Below are 17,143 nucleotides of genomic sequence, written 5' to 3' on the forward strand. Positions count from 1 at the left end.
AAAATAGACATTTGAATCCTCTGCCTTTTATAGCTGGCTGGTGGAGCGCCTCTTCCCATGCTGGCATGAGACGTCAGAAGGAGGTCAAGTGAGCTGCTTCTTGCGATAGAGGACAAAAAGGCACAGGGGAGACTCATCCAGCCTGGGTGAAGCAGGGTTTGGGGTGTGTTACGGTTGTTTGAGAAGGAGGGGAGGGAAGGAACCTAAGTGCTGTACCCAGGAATAAGGTGTCTCAGCAGCTATAGGTTAGGAGGTTAGATTATATTTTTTGAATTACCTATTCTAACCAGTGAGAACATTTATTAGCTAATCATCATGCAATAAGTATGTTTATTACTAATCTTTCCCATCTAAAATTCCTGTAGAAAATAAGAAAAAAAACAGATGTATGTTATTTTGGCAGGGCAAATGGCCGGGTGCAGAGGAGAGTAGCCACGCACAAATGCCTCTGCCCCGTCGGGCAGCAACAAAACCCACCAGCCTTGGTGTGGTCCAAAGGCAGTCGGCTTTCTGCACCTGCGTTTGCGAACAGCTCTGCAAACCCTCTTCTCACATAGCAAGGAGTCTCTGTCCCTCCCAAAGGAGTCATAAAGTACAGCTTTATCCATCCTGTGTATGGCAATCAGACAGCCTTAAGAGCTTAAGCACTCATAGGGTAGCAAAGTTTAAAACGATTGCGCTGGCCTGTTTGCCTACCTCGATCCGCTTCTCTCATCAACCTCGCCCCTTGGTATGGACTTGGAGGGGCACATTGTTAGTGACAGAGGCAGAAAATTGAACTTGCTAGTAGAGAGGGAGTTGTTAAACTCGCATCCTCGTGAGGCCGTGCCCGGGGCGATCAGCAGCTTGCACAAAAAGCCCGACGCTGCTCCCCTTGCTCCGCTCACCGGCCAGCTGCCGAGCCGTGGAGCACTGGGATCATGCACCAGGCAAAGAAAATGGGAGCGAACAGATTTCATCCTTTTAGCCTGTTTTATTAAACAAAGCCAAGCAAAACAAAACCAACCCCAACGTCAATACACCGGCTCCTCATTTACGCAAGACCCCTTTCCGCGGCTCTGGGAGAACAAAAAGGCTGAAGTGTAAATGAGATGAGTGTTGGGAGCGTTACGCGCATGAATATTTATCGAGGAAGACCAGACAGAGGCCAATTTGCCACCCTTCTGCAGCAGCGGGAGCTCGGTCATCAACAAGTGGGAGGGAAAGGGTAGGTGGAGAGGCTGGTCCGTGCTTTTGCATGGGCAGGGGTGTGCGGGATGCTGGAGAAAATCTGTGCCTGTGCTTGAGGATAACTGCAGGAGCTATTGGTCGGGAATGACGCTGGGTTTTGGGACAAAAGCTAAGTACAACGCAGTTATGAAGCAAGCGTACAATGCCCCTTCCAGTCATGCAATCAGCTTGCAGGCTGCAGTTTAGGGAAAAAAACTCTAAAGAATTAACTAGAAGTTGTTACCATTCCTTGGGCATGCCGAGTGCTCACAATAAATCTTTTTCCTGAAGGAAAAAGCAAGGTTAAATCAAACTACAAAGACCATCAAGCATGAGATTTACAGCAATCTAAAAGGGTTACGGGTTCACGTCTTAAACAGCTGAATTATGGCTGCTTCTGGGTATCGATATATTAAGCACGCTGACCCCCTCAGTGCTGCAGGGAGCTAGGGTATGAGCAGCAACGGAGAGATTGCGCTGGTTATCGTTTTTATGTACATTTCAAAGTCACTTCCGAAAAAGAAGATGAGATAGTAGTTGAGTATTCCAGCCACGGACATGAGGAACAGAAACAAAATGATGCGCTTTCCAAACAAGTAACCGGGAGTGCTGAGGAGACAGAAAGAGGGGAAAGCAATTCGTTAATGTACGTCACCTCACACGAGAAGTCCTTAGACTTCAGACTCTGCTGTTAAGACAAGCCGAAAGACCTCGGGGGCTGAGACGGAGGGGGGCAAATTTCTGCTCTGTCTTGCACTGCAAGGCAGCCACGAGCTCTTAAATGCCATTTTCAGTATCTGTTTGGGTCTGGATTTGGCCTCCGGTGCTCAGTGCAGGCTGCTGCTTACGAAAGTGGCTATTCAGAGGGGCTCGTATGTCTTCTCAGTCATGACAGGCTGTGGGACAACCTTCTTTCACGTGTGCGTACTGAGTTTTATCAATCTAAAAGGACAGCCTTGTCCAAATAGCGGCACAAACGTGCCAAGGTTTGCCTTCGCAGAGGCTGTGAGCAGCCGCTCTGTTCCTGCAGCCCCCCTGACCCCGGTGCTGCCGCATCTCCCGCGTCTCCCACAGGTTTTCCTGCACCCAGAAAAGGAGGGGTTTCCTCCGCTCCCCCCCGTGCAAGCCCCCGTCTCGGGCAGCACCACGAGCCAGACGCGGTGCCTGCGGAATCGGCAGCGTCCGGCTGCGCTCCCGCCGCATCGCGGGTTTTGTCAAGAGGGTCTTCAAGTCCTTACCTCTGAGTCCTTTCCCCGAGGTAGCCCACGAAGTACTTCTGCCTCACAAACAGGTACATCAGGCCAGCAAAGGCGGCAGGAGCTGGGTAAAGGGTAAAACAAGGCGTTACAAACGCCAGCCCGGGTCTCGCTGTACGTACTGTCCCCATCTGCTGCCTGGGCTGGACTGGGAAATGGGAATCTGCAGCCTTGGGTTATGGGACAAGGGCTGGAACCGGGACAGAGACCTTTGCGTGGGAAACAGCACTCGCCTTGCCCTCACTCTGGCTTTTCTGAAGACTTTGTGGGTATAATCCTGCCCACTGCAGAGCACACACTCGTCCCTGTTGGAAACCCAGTGTGGGGCATGCCGGGCTTGGGGAGGAGGGTGCCAGCCCAGGCACTGTCTTCGCCAGAAATAAAAGGTAGATGCACTTCTCCAGGAGCAGGTGGAGGACTATACTAGGGTCCAATACTCATTTCTGAGCACATAAAAAGGGGCTTTTCCCTCTAATTCTAGCCTTCCCCATACCTGCAGGCAAAAGCCCCTATTATTCTGGTCGGGAAACTCCTCTTTTCCAGAAAGAATAGCCACGCACCCCAGGAGAGCACTCAACTTTAGGTAAACTCAAATTGCATCGAAGGGGATCATATTTAGAAATGCAGGTAGGTACTCCTGGGCTGCCCTCAGTGCTGGGTAAGGCTGGCAGCTCTGGCAATTTAATCAAACGAGCCCATTTCCAGTCCTGAGAGTGAATAATGTGGCATCCAGCATCCAAGTACTACACCCTCCACCCAAAACAGAGGGATCTCATCCGTAATGCCTGTATGTGTCCCCAGCATTGTATTATTATTACATCTGTTGGCATAAACCTTGCCAGGAGTGTGCTGCTAATTAAACAGCACGCGTAGTTGCAGGACAGCCGGGTGAGACAGGTTCCCCCGCTGCAGGAGGATTTGGTCCCTGGAAGTGTAACCTCCGAAGCACTTGCCATCCCTTGCTGAAAGTGGTGCAAGGTTGAAGGGGAAAAAAAATAAATGAGTGTTACCTTGGCTGCAGAGAAGGCCAGCGCACCAAAGCACGGCGAGAAACGTAGGGTACGCGTGTCCGCAGTTCTGGCTAGAAAGAAATTTATAGGAGAGAAATCAGAACACAGGGAAATAGAACCCAAATCGACACGTTTCACCAGCAAAGGGTGGTGGGCCGTGAATTTGGGCTGCACTAACGCCCTTGCGGGTGGGCTTTTACCCCAGGCGGCTGCTGGGGGCCGGCTGGCGTGTCCGTGCCCGAACCTGGCCGGCAGGTCTGCTTCCCAGTGTCCTTACTGGGATAAAGGATGCCTTTGCCCTGCCTGACGAGGAAAACAAACCGCCCTGCACACACGCCAGGCACCCGTGAAAGCCTCTAACCTGTTTGATCGAGGCATGTGTATAATAGATGCTGTATGCTTTATTGGCTTGGGATATCCTTGTAATTAAGTCATATTAATCAAATTAGTGGCACTGAGAGCTGCGTGAAACCAACAAAAGGAAAATCCCACAGCAAATAGGAGTGTCTGACAGTTAACGTGTCTCTGCAGGAGAACAGGAATGATTTCCAGCTGCCTCTTTTGGCTGGGAATGCTTTCCAAGGGGGAAGCGCTCTGCCCTTGGCAGAGGTTGCACACCTGTGAAGGGCAACACTGGGATGCCCCATCCAGTTTCAAGCAGTACTTCATGGGTAATAAAAAATATTTTATGTTCTTTTCTCTTCTGGGTTGGAATTAATTTTCCCCCCTGCTCTCTCTGAAGGGATGTCAAAGACAAGAGGTACCGATGGGGCAGAGAAGCGGAGAGCCGTGAGCTGCGGGAGCTGCCTGGGGACAGAGGGACAGGGGGTTTGTACGAGCTCTGCCACCGACCTGCTCCTCAGCAAGCCAGCATCTCCCCGCCAGCTCTTTTTTTTTGATCCACAGACCCCTTGGGACACGAGCTGTGCTTGTATCACACTTCCAGCATTAGCTACTGCGGGGTGCATGGGCTGCCGAATGGAAGGACGTAACACACACAAGGGCTGCAAGTCCAATACACGTACAGCGCTGGTGTCCAGAAAGGAGCTGGGTTCACCAGCAAACATACTGGAGAGCCATGGGTCTAAATGCAGCTGCAATGCACACCACAGCAATGGGACTGCAGAGCAAAGTCTGGACCATAAAAGAGTTTGGATTAAACCCTAACGAAGAGAGAGACGAACCCCTCTCTGCCCGCACCAGCTCCTCAGGGCTTGCTTACTCACTTGGCAGTGTAGACGCGGTCGAAGGCGGAGGATCCTGGCCGCTGGAACCCCTTGCCGTTGCAGTGTTTGCTTTCATGCTCCAGTTTGCTAGCAAAAAAAGCTGTTAAGAGAACACAGTGTTCGATCTGAGATGCAATTTGGTGATATTGCAGGAGCTGGGCTTTGTGGGCTCAGCTCTGTTCTCACGAGCATCCAGGCTGGACGGCAGGAGAGGACGCGGGTGCGTGGAGGTGCAGGATGTGGCCAGGGTGCTTGCTCTGTCACCGAGGTATAACCAAACCCTCCGTGCAAGTGTGCAGGGCGATGCGACCTCAAACAAGCCCACACATTCCTATGTGACTGACAGCAGGTTCTCAACTCGCAGCCCTCCTTCATCCCCGCGCTGCCCTTCTGGCAGCCTGCACCTCCGTCTGCTGCAGAAGTACAGCCCTGACTCCGTCCTTTCAGTCCCCAGTGGGTAAAAAACCTTCGAGCCAGAGCTGCCAACCCCAAATCTCGGTCTCTAACGGAGCAGGGAGACAAGGGAGTCCCTTCTCTTTTAGTCATACCCGTTTGCCCAAGCAGGGACATCCTGCAGGGCTGGTTCATTTTCCCGAAAGGCCCCTTGAAATCCTGGTCCCGATGGCTGATCTCTACACGTCCGTCTTGCGTGCATCCTCCTTTTAAGCAACAGTGTTGTGTCAGGGTGTTAGCTGCTGCAAAAATGCAGCACCTCGAGATAAGGTACCATGTGCTTGACAAACACGTTTTATCTGATGACACTAAACCTGAGACCATCAATCATGTGTGTAAATACACCAGGCAGAGCCCTGACAAGCTGCGAGCTGCAAGCTCTGTGTTGTCGCACATCCCACCTCAGCGTACCCAAATCGCTCTGTGGTTTAGAATATTAGCCGAAGAGATATAGAAAAGATAACCCATCTGGAAAGATGTTATTCTAACAACAGAAGTGTAACTTGATAAGCTGCAGGATTTCATCCCCGGAATCTGAAGAGTTACCTCTTTTTTCCCCTCGCTGATGCTGTAAGTAGGTCTTTTGTACTTCCATTGCCTTCACTAAAAGCTACTGAGTTTTCTGCCTTCCAGTATGAAGTGATTCCCTGGGTAAAAACAGCCTTTCTCCAGAAAAATCCCACAGTGCTTTAAGCCAGTGTCCCCGCTCTCAGCCAGGCTGCAGACCCTCCTTCCCACTGTCACCAGTGCGGTGCACTGGCCGGCTCCTGGAGGACAGTCACCAAGAATTCCCATCATCTCCATCTGCACGCCACCCCAGCCATTGGCATGGGGTTATTAACCTGCCTATGGGGTCTCAGAGAACCTAGTTGAAGAGGATGAGGTCGGACGGCGATTTTTTGTACAGTGCAAAGCTGCTGTGATGGGAAACCGCTTTCTGCAGGTCTGGGACTGCATGGGCTCCCTGGGATAGGTAGCATACCTCCTCCCTTCCTTTTAGCACGTACGTGAAATCACTAGAAGATGCCACAGCTTCAGAGAAAGCCAAGAGTAAGCTATACATATATATCTCCCTCTCTGCTGCTGCTTCCCAAATGCCAGCGTGCCGCTGCAGAGACTCCACGATGCCGAGAGCCATCAGGCTGAACACAGACATGTCCAACATGATGGCGGTCACTGAGGACAAGAACTTGGAGGTGCTGGTGGTGACACTCTGGGTGCACAGTCTCTGGGATCAGGGCTGGGCAGACATGGGGGTGCTGGGTCTCCTGGAAAGGATCTGGCTGTGGAGGTCTGGGCGTCTGTCCTGGAAGCTCTTGCCGTCTCTGATGTGGCGTATGGATCCTTGGTCAATGGACTGGGCATTAGGGCAAAGGACAGAGGTGGGGTTATCATGTACACCCGCACCACGGATGAGGAGCAGGCTTTGTCTCACCTTACTTCAGAGACATTGAGAAGTGTTGGGGAGATGGATGTTTTCCTTCTGTAAACAGTGGGTGACAGAAGGAAACAGGGGAAAGCCACCTCCAGAGGTCAATCCATCCCTCAGAGAGCTACTGGCATGAGGGACACCACCCCCCTGAAGTGCTGATCTTTCTCCATTGACTCATGAAAGAGCTTAGACAACCACCTCCCACGAGATACCCACCTCTTCGCTAGAGAAAATGCCTGGGTCGTTTGCCTCCAACCCGCTGCAGCGGCCGTATTTCCTTAGGACCACGTGGACCCCCAAGGTGAGGGCAGTAAATTGGAAGGGAACCCAGCATCTCACCACCATATGGAGAGGCAGAACCTCCTGCTTCAAGTGAGATTTTCATCCTGAAAGTGGCTCTGCAGTCCTGTGGCTCCTTAGCCCTGTCAACCTCACACGCCATGCAGTCTCCCAAAATCTCCCCAGAAGGCGACCCGAGAGGTGGGTCCCAGCTTCTGAAGCTCTGCAAAGGACCAAAGCAGAGCCGACAGACCACATCCAGTGGTGGACCTTGCCAGGTATCAGCAACATTGGGCTGCTGTTAATCTGGCATCAGGGAAACAGAAGACTACAGCATGAAGCAGCTTGCAACACCGTGGTTATACTTTCTGCTCTTTATTCTAAACCTCAAGGCAAGAGGTTGGTTTCACAAGCCGGCATGAGATGAGTGAGTGGAGCAAGCCTGGAGCTGAGGGATTTCATTCTGCTCAGCTGCACCAGGAGATGATGTCCAGGGCTGCACAGGCTGCCCTGAGCCTGAACCACTGTAGTCCCTCTCTGGTCAAGTTAACGGACAAGAGTTCAATCCAAGCCTGGTTGTTTCACAAGTTCATGTCAACAGAAACCATGCACTGAAGCTCCAACCTAGCGAGTGCTGGCAAACACACAGGTTGGCCCTTCTTCCCTTTGACTTCGCTTTGCTTCCTCCATCCTGAACTGCTCAGCGATGACCACTGATTTGCATCAAAAGCTGCTGAATTGCAACATCTCTCTGATGCAAGAACAAAACCTAAAGCTACATGTGTGACTCAGCGGCATCCGGCCACACGAGTCATTCTGTAGGATATGGAGATTCCTGCCACAAACAAGGTGACAGTAAACGGACATCAGACTGGGGCAGCACCACAGCCCACCTCCAGCTTCAGGAATGACAACATTCACCCAAACTGTTTTCTAATCCTGCACCAGATGCAGAAAAACATATAAACCTGAATTGACGTGGTATTGACTTCACGTAAAGACAGTCAAGCAGGTGCCCAAGTGCTTTGCTGAACCAGAGCTGTAGCCAGAGTTCAGTACAACTGATATCCCTTGACAAGCATTTCTATCGCCATAAGTATTGCACTTGTTGCAGGACTGCATATCAGTTGGGTCTTTCTAGACAGTAAGCTTGGGAGAAGGAAATCCGATGATGCAAGGTCTGAAATTATGGTTTAGGGCTGCGTGCCACTCGTCCTTGGTACACTAAGCCCTCTGCCAGGCTCCGCGTTGCCCATTTGCAGCAGTCGGGTCAATAATCTCAGAGACAGATTTCCATGAGGTAAAAGTGCATGTCAGGCTGGAAGGCAAATGCCTGAGTTTCAGAGTGAGAGGAAAAAAACTGCATATAAAGTCATTTGGTTAAATAGCAAGAAATGTGTATTTGAAACATTTTTTTAATTGCAATTTGTGGTCTGATCTCAATGTGCTGTATTCTGGTGACACCACACACTGTGCATTTACCAGAAAAGAGCACTGGGTTACAAGAAGTGGCATTTGGTGCCTATGTCAAAACTAAACCAGACTGTAAGTCTTTTTTTTTTTTTCTTCTGGCAGTCAGGCTTATGCTGAGGCTCCCACCACTTCCCCTCTCGGCAGCAGCCCAGGAATAGCCCATTTCCTAGGACCAAAGGTAGGGTTTGTGCTCAGTGGGAATCTCCCATTCATACCAAGAAGCCTTCACAGAAGATTTCTAGCACTCGCATCAGCCCCCCATGCCAAACTCTCAAACCTGGGCGAGCTCAGTGCAGCTTGGGCAAACCTCCCTCCTTTCTCTGTATTCTGGGCAGAATTTCCTGCTAAAACGATTAAGTGTTTATTTGTAGGAGACAATGATGGAGTTAAAACCAGATTTGCACAAGAGAGAAACTTGTTTTATTTTTAAAATTCTGAAGAATACTAGGGACTGTAGAGTTCTGAATAAGAGCTAAAAAAAGGAAACTTCTCCATTGCAGGAAATGCACAGCGTTCTTGGGACCACAGATGATCAGTTGAACTGTAGGACCTGGAGATGTAGGAAAGCAGGAGAGCTGCCTGCCCACAAATAACCCCAACAGATCCCTCCGATGAGTCGGTGCAGTTTTGCCCCCTTCGCCCAGCTCCGTGCAAAGCTCTGACCCATCGCAGTTGCCCGGCTCCTGCCCATGGCGGCAGGGCTCTGGCTGACAAGCTGCCCACATTTGGGACTTTAGCCAGGCAAGGAGGTCCCAGTCATCAAATCTAAATGCATATTGTCACAGGGAACCCCAGCGTATTATTCCTTTCCTTAGCTGACATATGTATAACAAAATCCCTCCAGAATATCACAAGAGTAGGACTGTGTGACTGCCACAATACTGCAACAACAGCCTGCAAAATTATACGCTTAGAAGATCATTCCTAAAGCCAAAGTCGTGCCTAAGCACATGCGCACTTATAACCAGAGATTATCTATCCAAAGATTAGATCGGCATACATCCCCCTGAACTTTTCTCAGCTCCCCTTTAGCCTTTAAATAAAAGCTTATTTTTGTCTTACCGTTCTGGACAACGCTTATCAAGGTGACGATGGCGAGCAGGACAATGCTTCCCAGGGTTTCCTGGTCCATTTTGCGAGCGGGTTGTGAGGGTGGACGCTGCAGCCTTGGCGGCAGCTCAGCCCTGCAAGCACGGAAGGAGGAAATGAAGGTCTTTCTTATCTTGAATCACAAAACACTTCCTATGGTTTCACAGGAGAGTGACGGCACCCTGCGCTCGGGTGCCTGAAAGCAACACAGTTCCAGGCTCACTCTCTCATCACATACAGATGAAGCCCGGAGTAACAAGACATTATATGTCTGTGATCTAACAGGGTATATAATGTGGAAAGATACCTATTGCCCTTCCTGCACGGGAGCAAAATAGCAACCTTGATATCTAAAGTATGTCTGAACTAGCTGTGTGGAACAGCAGAAAGGCTGGAAGAGACCAGCCAGGCTTTCATGTCATCGCCTGCAAGTGCCCGACCACCCCACAGGTAGCTGGGTGGACAAATAATGTTGGCAAGTCTCAATAACACTGCTGCTTTCAAACATGTGTCCTCCCTGGTCCCATCTCCATCAGCCTCACCAGTGAGGAGACCCTGGATCTCCAGGTCGCAAGCAAAAGCTCCTGATCCACCTGGCACATTTGAACAGGCAGTAGGCAAATGCTGTGACCATCGCGGGTGGGCACAGAAATCCATCCTTCATTACCAGGGGTGGATCCTGCATCCTTCCCCCTACAAATAACTTCTTGGATGACAGTGACAGCTGCCAGCATTCAGCGCTTTACAGGCTCAGACGTCACAGGTGTATCTGAATTTTAGTAGTCGAAGCCCAATACGGTTGAACGTAATTGCTGCACCATGTTCACGCCTCAGCTTCAATCCCGTGACGGAGATGGCAGGGAAGCACAGGCTGCGGTGTTGGACGGCTGCGGAAAGTCCCACAGCTTCTGTCAGATCACTGGAAAGCATCCTCATCCAAATTGCACATCACTTGCCGACTGTAACCGCTCTGCTCCCTTTTGCCCATATTCCGATGGGGGAAAGCCATATGAAAAATCCTTCCCTTTAGCAGGGATTTAACACTAATGAAAGCAACATTTTCACTGGACTGAGCCCTGGACAACTTTTGCCCCATCTGTCTGTCTGTCTGTACTCCACCACATGCTATCCAGAAGGTCTGCGTGCCACCCAGCACCCAAACCACGGCCGGATAACTGGTTACCTCTCCCTGGATGGGGGACAGCCTGGTAGGACTTCCCAGCAGGGGCCAAGCTGTGAAATTCATCTTGTTCAATGGGGACACATTTACCTACAACGATATTTTTATCCAGTCTCTCTATCATACAAATTATTATCACCTGTACTATTAGATAGGGAAAACTCTTAGGTACTTTGGGTACAAACAAATATATAGAAACATGCTGGCTGAGAGGTAGGTGATTAACGCTGTGAGTTGTGACCTTCTGTTAACTTACTAGAAGGTGGCTGTCTTTCTTGGATACTTTCCCTATAGTCCACACGGACACAACTGTGTGAGCAGCAAAGCCGTAAATAGTATCTGGGTTGAGATTTGACCTTTTTTTAGGACTGAAGTTCTCTTTTCCCCCACAGAATGCCCTTTTCCCACTTGACCATCAAAGTTTATGTTTTGTGGTCTACCGAGCCCAGGATCATAGCTGGTATTTAAGGATGGTATTTAATGCTAAGCTTCTACTAATCTCCTAAAGAGGAAAAACCATCACCTAAAAGCGGTTACGGAATTAAGACAAAAGAGGAATATTGTCCAAGTGCAGACCAGTGCCGTGACCACAAAGGAAGGATCTGGGCATCGACAGCAGGACGACTCCCAGCCGTCCTCCCACAGCAGGAACTGGTCCTTCTCTTTCTTCTGCCTGTTTTACACTGGTGTAAACCTACCACGCGGCTTGAGGCTTGCTTTTACGAGGGGTAGTAAAAGCAGATGAGCCTGCTCTGAGATTTCCTCCGACTTGCCACGAAAATGCACACGTTTCCCCGCTTTCAAAGACTTCCCAAAGGTGGCTTCAGTCTGGCAGGAGTCTCATGTTAAAGGGCATAGGAATCAGGCTGCTAAGGTCTGAAGTTGCCATAATGCCCAAAAAAACCCCCTCCCACGCGCAGGCCAGGTTGCGAGGGCTGCGCCGCCGATGCCTTTGCTTTCTCCTCGTCCCACTCTTCGTTTTCCACCTCGTTGCTTTCCTGCCGCTCAGCGCCTCTCACCGCATCCTCAAACCCGCTTCACTATTCTGCTCTGCCCCTTCCGATTCCTGCCTGTCCCCGGCACTGCTCAGCACCGCTGGACCCACCGGCAGCACCGGCGCTTCGCTGGAAACCCAGCCCATTACTTCCTCCTGCCGAGGCTTGCTCCAAAGTCATCCCTCACACATGCGTGGAAGAAAACAGGATTTCGCCCTCCTCCCTGCAAAAAAATACCGCCCTGACATCAACACCGGGGCTTGCTCAGCTGATTTCTGGGTGCGGAGGGAGAAAAAAGCTTTGCCAGCGAGAATCTGTTTGGTGTGGCTGCCTTTAAAGAAGAACTGCAGGTTTTTTTGATTACTTTTTTTTAAGTGTGACACCACTCTGAGTGCTCTGCTTAAGAAAGAGCAGAGGTAATCAAGAAGGTATGAGGGACACCGAAGAAGTCCTGTCCCTTTACTGTGGCAGAGGAACACTGTTGTAAATGTAGTCGGACAGAGCAGAAACCCCTTGGGGCAGGGAACATTACCTTTTTGTACCCTTTGGTGCTGGCATAGCTGCAGGATGAAAGGAGGTTCTGGCAATTTTTTTTGCAATTTGGGGAATTGACTTGGCAAGGGAGGGCTAAGGTAGGGCCAAAATGACTCTGCAAACAGCTTCTGTCTTATCTACGCGTTAAATTGTTCCCTCTCCCTGAAACTTAAACATCTGGGTGGCTCTTGCCCCCCTTTCTTTTGTGAGATACATGCAGGATCACTGTCTGGGTCAGGCAAGGTTGGCACCACCTGAAAACACTGTCCACCTGGGAGAAAGATCGGTGCAAAACAACTCCATCATATCCCATTTGGCCATTTGAAATTGGGGATTTTCTCAAGTAGGCAAAAAAAAAAAAAAGGGGGTGTGTTGCGGGGGGATGGCCACCTTGGGGAACAGTGCCTGCATCTGCTGTAACCCCCAGTTGTGGTCGGTGCTCTCCGGGCACAGGTAATTCTGCGCTTCAGCAGCCGCTGTCAGACCCCAGCCCTTCCTCTCGCTGCATTGCAATTTGACATCCACATCTTCCTGGCTGAGGAAGATAACCTTGACACAGCGAGCCATGAAGCTCAGGAAAATGTGCAAAGCCAGTTGTGCTGCGAGGCTTCCCGCACATTAATCTCCTCCTCTGGAAATCTTGAACAGCCAGTCAAAATAATCCTTTTGTAGAATTGCTTTCATACTGAAGAGGAAAGGACTGGGAACACAGATCTATAAATATCTTTTGGGATGTTCATCTCTCCTCTCTTCTCATGCACTCCGCTCAGCGCTGGGCTGCAAGGACTTCAATGAAAGCGTGTTTCCTACTAAAATAAAAGCTGCTTCTGTGAAGTTCCTATGTATAAATGTCAGGCGACGCACAGCCGTCACACTTCATCATAAATGCAATGGGACACAAGTCCCTCGGACTGGTTGGTTAATAATAGCAATGTGCTTTGCAAATTTAAAGCGCCGCAGAACCACCCAATCTATAGTACACATACATATGTGTGTGCGACTACCTGCCGTTATGTCAGTCTGCTTCAGCATCGCATCCTTTCTGAAGCCTGACAAAACCCCAAAGTAGAGCGTGAACAGAGCTGGAAACGTGAAGCGCCACGTGAAGAAAAGGGCAACGCTGCAGTTTTTTAAATGCTGCCTTCATTTTGCGTGGCCAAGAGAATGAAACCGTGGGAGCAGGCAGAGTGCTGCCTCAAAAACCCCCTCCTTCTCCACATTTCCCAGACTTCATCTTTTTCATTACTGTCTCCATACTCCATTTGGCCAAATTCAGCTCCAAACACGGCACTTGAAGACAGAGCCCGTAGTCCCTTCGGGCCCCTTGGCGCATCCTCCTCTTCACCCTCCCTGTCTCACCCACTGCTCTCCTGAGTAAAATTTCCCTTTTTGTCCAAGTGAGGCTGCGCTTCACCCTCGGGCCCATTTCTACATCCCTCCTGCCTCGCCGGCGAGCCCCGCGTAATGGAGTTTGTGCGCCAGGGCTCGCCTTCCCCAGAGCGGTTGTTTGGGTTTATCTTTACTAAATTTCAGCAGGTTGAGCCTGGAGCGTTGCTGCAACGTAGCGAGACCAATTTGAATCCAAGCCCCTCTGCTGGGATGCTGGAAACCCACCTCCGACCTGGGCACATCTGCAGATTTGGTATTTTCTCTGCTGTTGGGAGACTGGAGATTTGAGCCCTTTCTGAGGTCTTTTTGGAAAAGCCCCCTGATTTCCCGGGAAGCTATTGATTTCTAGGCTTTGAGCGGTGCCCGGTGAGTGGCAGAGGCACCTCGTGGGGATTTTCTCTCCGTCATCTCTCCCTCCCTTGGTCCCAAGAAGCAGCTTCTCAGCAGCCTTTGTGATACTGTGGGGTGTCACTGTGGTGGCCTCCTGACAGCCCCAGCAACCAGCCACCCTGTCACGGGAGGAAAATCACGGAATCACAGAAGGGCTGAGGTTGGCAGGCACCTCTGGAGGTCATCAGGTCCAACCCCCCTGCTCAGGCAGGGCCATCTAGACCTGGTTGCCCAGGACCACATCCAGATGGCTTTTGAACTTATCCAAGGATGGAGACTCCGCAACCTCCCAGGGCAACCTGTGCCAGTGCTCGGTCACCCTCACAAGTGAAAGAGCGTTTCATGACGTTCAGAAGGAACCTCCTGCGTTTCAGTTTGTGCCCATTGCCTCATGTCCTGTCACTGGGCAACACTGAAGAGAGACTGACTCCATCCTCTTTGCACCTTCCCTTCAGGTATTTATATGTTGATAAAATCCCCCTAAGCCTTCTCTTCTCCAGGCTGAACAGTCCCACCTCTCTCAGCATTTCCTCACAGGAGAGATACTTCAATCCCTTCATCATCTTTGTGGCCCTTCACTGGACTCTCTCCAGTATGTCCCCGTCTCTCTCTTGAGCTGGGGACCCTAGAACTGGACCAGCACTCCAGGTGTGACCTGACCAGTAGGAGTAGAGGGGAAGGATCACCTCCCTTGACCCGCTGGCAACAGTTCTCCTAATGCAGCCCAGGATACCGTTCGCTGCCTTTGCTGCAAAGGCCCATTGCTGGCTCATGGTCAACATGTTGTCCACCAGGACCCCCAGGTCCTTTTTGGCCAAGTTGCTTTCCAGCTGGGCGGCTCCCAGCATATATCGGTGCCTGGGACTGTTCCTCCCCAGGTGCAGGACTTTGCACTTCTCCTTGTTGAACTTCAGGGGGTTCCTGTCAGCCCATTTCTCCAGCCTGTTGAAGTCGCTCCAACTGGTAGCGTGACCCTCTGGAGTATGAGCTACTCCTCGGAGCTTGGCGTTGTCTGCAAACTTGCTGAAGGTACACTCCGTCCCATCATCCAGACCATTAATGAAGATGTTGAACAGGACTGGATCCAGTATTGATCCCTGGGGTACACCACTAGTTACTGGGCTCAAACTGGACTTCATGCCACTCATCACCACCCTCTAGTCCTGTGCATTCAGCTAGTTTTCAGTGCACCTGTCTGCTCATCCAGCACCTACACGAACAACTTCTCTGTGAGGATCTTAAGGGAGACAGTGTCAAAAACCTTACTGAAGTCCAGGTAGACAATATCCACCGCTCTCCGCTCATCTACCAGGCCAGTCACTTCATCATGGAAGTCTACTGAGTTGGTCAAGCAGGCCTTCCCCTTGGCGAAGCCATGCTGACTACTCCCGCTGATTTCTTTGTCCTTGATGTGTCTGGAGACAGTTTCCAGCATTGGCTGCTCCGCCACCTTCCCAGGGATTGAGGTGAGGCTGACTGGCCTTTAGTTCCCTAGGTCATCCTTCTTGCCCTTCTCGAAGGTGGGGGTGACGTGTCCTCTCCTCCAGTCTTTGGGCACTTCTCCCAGTTGCGATGATCGATCAAAGACGATCCAGAGCGGCCTTGCAGTGACATCTGCCAGCTCCCTCAGTACTTGTGGGTACATCCCATCAGGCCCCAAGGATTTAGGTATGTGCAGGTTGCTTAAGTATTCCCTGACCAGATCCTCATCCACCAAGGGTACCTCTTCCTTGCTCCAGCTTTTCCCCTCAGTCTCTGGGACCTGGAATTCCTGAAGGCAAATTATACTACTTTAGCATTATTTGGTTTTCATGATTCACGTCAGCTGTCGTTATCACCGTATTACCTTTTAGGTGGCTGCAAATTGATTGTTTAATAATTCGTTTTATAGATTTATTTTTTTTTTTAGAGCTGAAGCGAGGCTGCTTGGGCAGCAGTTTCCCTTCCGCTCTCCTTGAGATGTTTCTTTTGCCTTGACTCATTTCTGTCAGTGTTTCCACTTTCCATTAACTCTTGCAAATAATTATCGCAGGTCTTTAAATGGGGTGGGATGACTTTTGTCTTGTGTTCCTCAAGTCTCTGGTCACAACCAGTCCTTTTCGTATTGACATTACAGGAAGAAAAGACATTGGATACTTTGGCCATGTGCTAAGCAGCAGGCCGATGCTCATTTTTGTCTTCCTCGCCCTTGGTGTACACTCACAGAGATTTTTCGCTTGCTGGCTGGTCCGTCTCCAAAAGAAGCTGTTGTCCCGTCAATAGACATAACTTTAAACCCTATTTTTTTTTTTCCTGCTTGTCTACCGCTTCCCTCTCCCTTGCTCCTATGGGAAAGGCCACAGAAATAACGGGGGGGGGGGGGGGGGGAAGGAATATTTTTCAGCTTAAAAAAGCAAATCGAGAAGCAGCAGGAGCAAGCACGACGCCAAACTCGGCCGGGACGCGCTCTCCGCCGCGGGCATCAGGAGCGGCTCGGCGGGCTGGCTCCCAGCGCGTCTCTGTGGCGCAATCGGTTAGCGCGTTCGGCTGTTAACCGAAAGGTTGGTGGTTCGAGCCCACCCAGGGACGGGGCGCGATCGTTTTGAGCTGAGCGGGGCTTTTTGCCTCCCCTTAGAGGGGGAGCGGTTTGGCGGCGGCCGGACCCGGCCTCCGCTGGTTTTTGTACCGCTGGGAGCTGCCCGGGACCCCGCTTTCAGCCCCAGCCCTCCGCCGAGAGGAACTTGCCCTGCGGCTGCCGCTCCGCGCCGCCATGTTCCCTCTACCCGCTCAAGGGGGACCGCAGGACATTGGTGTTCTAACGGGAGTTTCCGTAGTGTAGTGGTTATCACGTTCGCCTAACACGCGAAAGGTCCCCGGTTCGAAACCGGGCGGAAACACTAATTTTTTTTTTTTTTTCCTTCCCCTCCTCCTTCCCGTCGCGGACGTCAATTTTCCCGATTCTTCCTTTAAAAGTCGCCTGCGCTCACGAGGCGGTACCGGACCGCTCGGAGAGGCACACGGGAGCGGGAGAAGGCGGCCTGCCCGCCCCAAAGGGCCTGGGCCCAGCACCCCAGCGGGGCCGGGTGTTTTGGGCTGAGATTTGGTTCATTCCCCCGCACAAGCTTCCCCTCTGCAAACGGATTTTTTTTATTTTCTTTTTTTCCTTGTCTGCTTGGAAGGATGATCTAAAGGAGGAGAAAAGTGAGCCTCAGCTGAAATGGTCTGAACGTCATCAGAAAACTTTGGACA

At 50.9% G+C, this 17,143-nt stretch overlaps 1 protein-coding gene and 2 non-coding genes across 3 annotated transcripts; 2 read left to right on the forward strand and 1 right to left on the reverse strand.

Moving 5' to 3' along the window:
* Positions 1-953: 953 nt before the first annotated feature.
* ALOX5AP (arachidonate 5-lipoxygenase activating protein) lies at positions 954-9,538 on the reverse strand. Its single transcript, XM_009911931.2, has 5 exons — positions 9,401-9,538; positions 4,702-4,801; positions 3,476-3,546; positions 2,448-2,529; positions 954-1,818 (listed from the first exon to the last, which is right to left on the reverse strand). The coding sequence occupies exons 1-5, from the start codon at positions 9,468-9,470 to the stop codon at positions 1,656-1,658; spliced, it is 486 nt and encodes a 161-aa protein (XP_009910233.1). The 5' UTR covers positions 9,471-9,538; the 3' UTR covers positions 954-1,655.
* Positions 9,539-16,409: 6,871 nt separating this feature from the next.
* On the forward strand, positions 16,410-16,483 carry TRNAN-GUU (transfer RNA asparagine (anticodon GUU)). Its single transcript has one exon. It is a non-coding gene; the product is annotated as a tRNA-Asn (tRNA).
* Positions 16,484-16,718: 235 nt separating this feature from the next.
* Positions 16,719-16,791, forward strand: TRNAV-AAC (transfer RNA valine (anticodon AAC)). Its single transcript has one exon. It is a non-coding gene; the product is annotated as a tRNA-Val (tRNA).
* Positions 16,792-17,143: the final 352 nt, after the last annotated feature.

This window comes from Haliaeetus albicilla, chromosome 20 (assembly GCF_947461875.1).
Source record: "Haliaeetus albicilla chromosome 20, bHalAlb1.1, whole genome shotgun sequence".
Lineage (NCBI taxonomy): Eukaryota > Metazoa > Chordata > Aves > Accipitriformes > Accipitridae > Haliaeetus > Haliaeetus albicilla.

What these genes read in the sequence shown, in the direction of transcription:
- ALOX5AP (XM_009911931.2), bottom strand. Translation starts at nt 9,470, where the DNA reads ATGGACCAGGAAACCCTGGGAAGCATTGTCCTGCTCGCCATCGTCACC. An exon ending in TGGCCTTCTCTGCAGCCAAG is followed by an intron (nt 2,530 to 3,475) that starts GTAACACTCATT and finishes CCCTTTACCCAG; the next exon opens with CTCCTGCCGCCTTTGCTGGC. An exon ending in CTCGGGGAAAGGACTCAGAG is followed by an intron (nt 1,819 to 2,447) that starts GTAAGGACTTGA and finishes CTGTCTCCTCAG; the next exon opens with CACTCCCGGTTACTTGTTTG.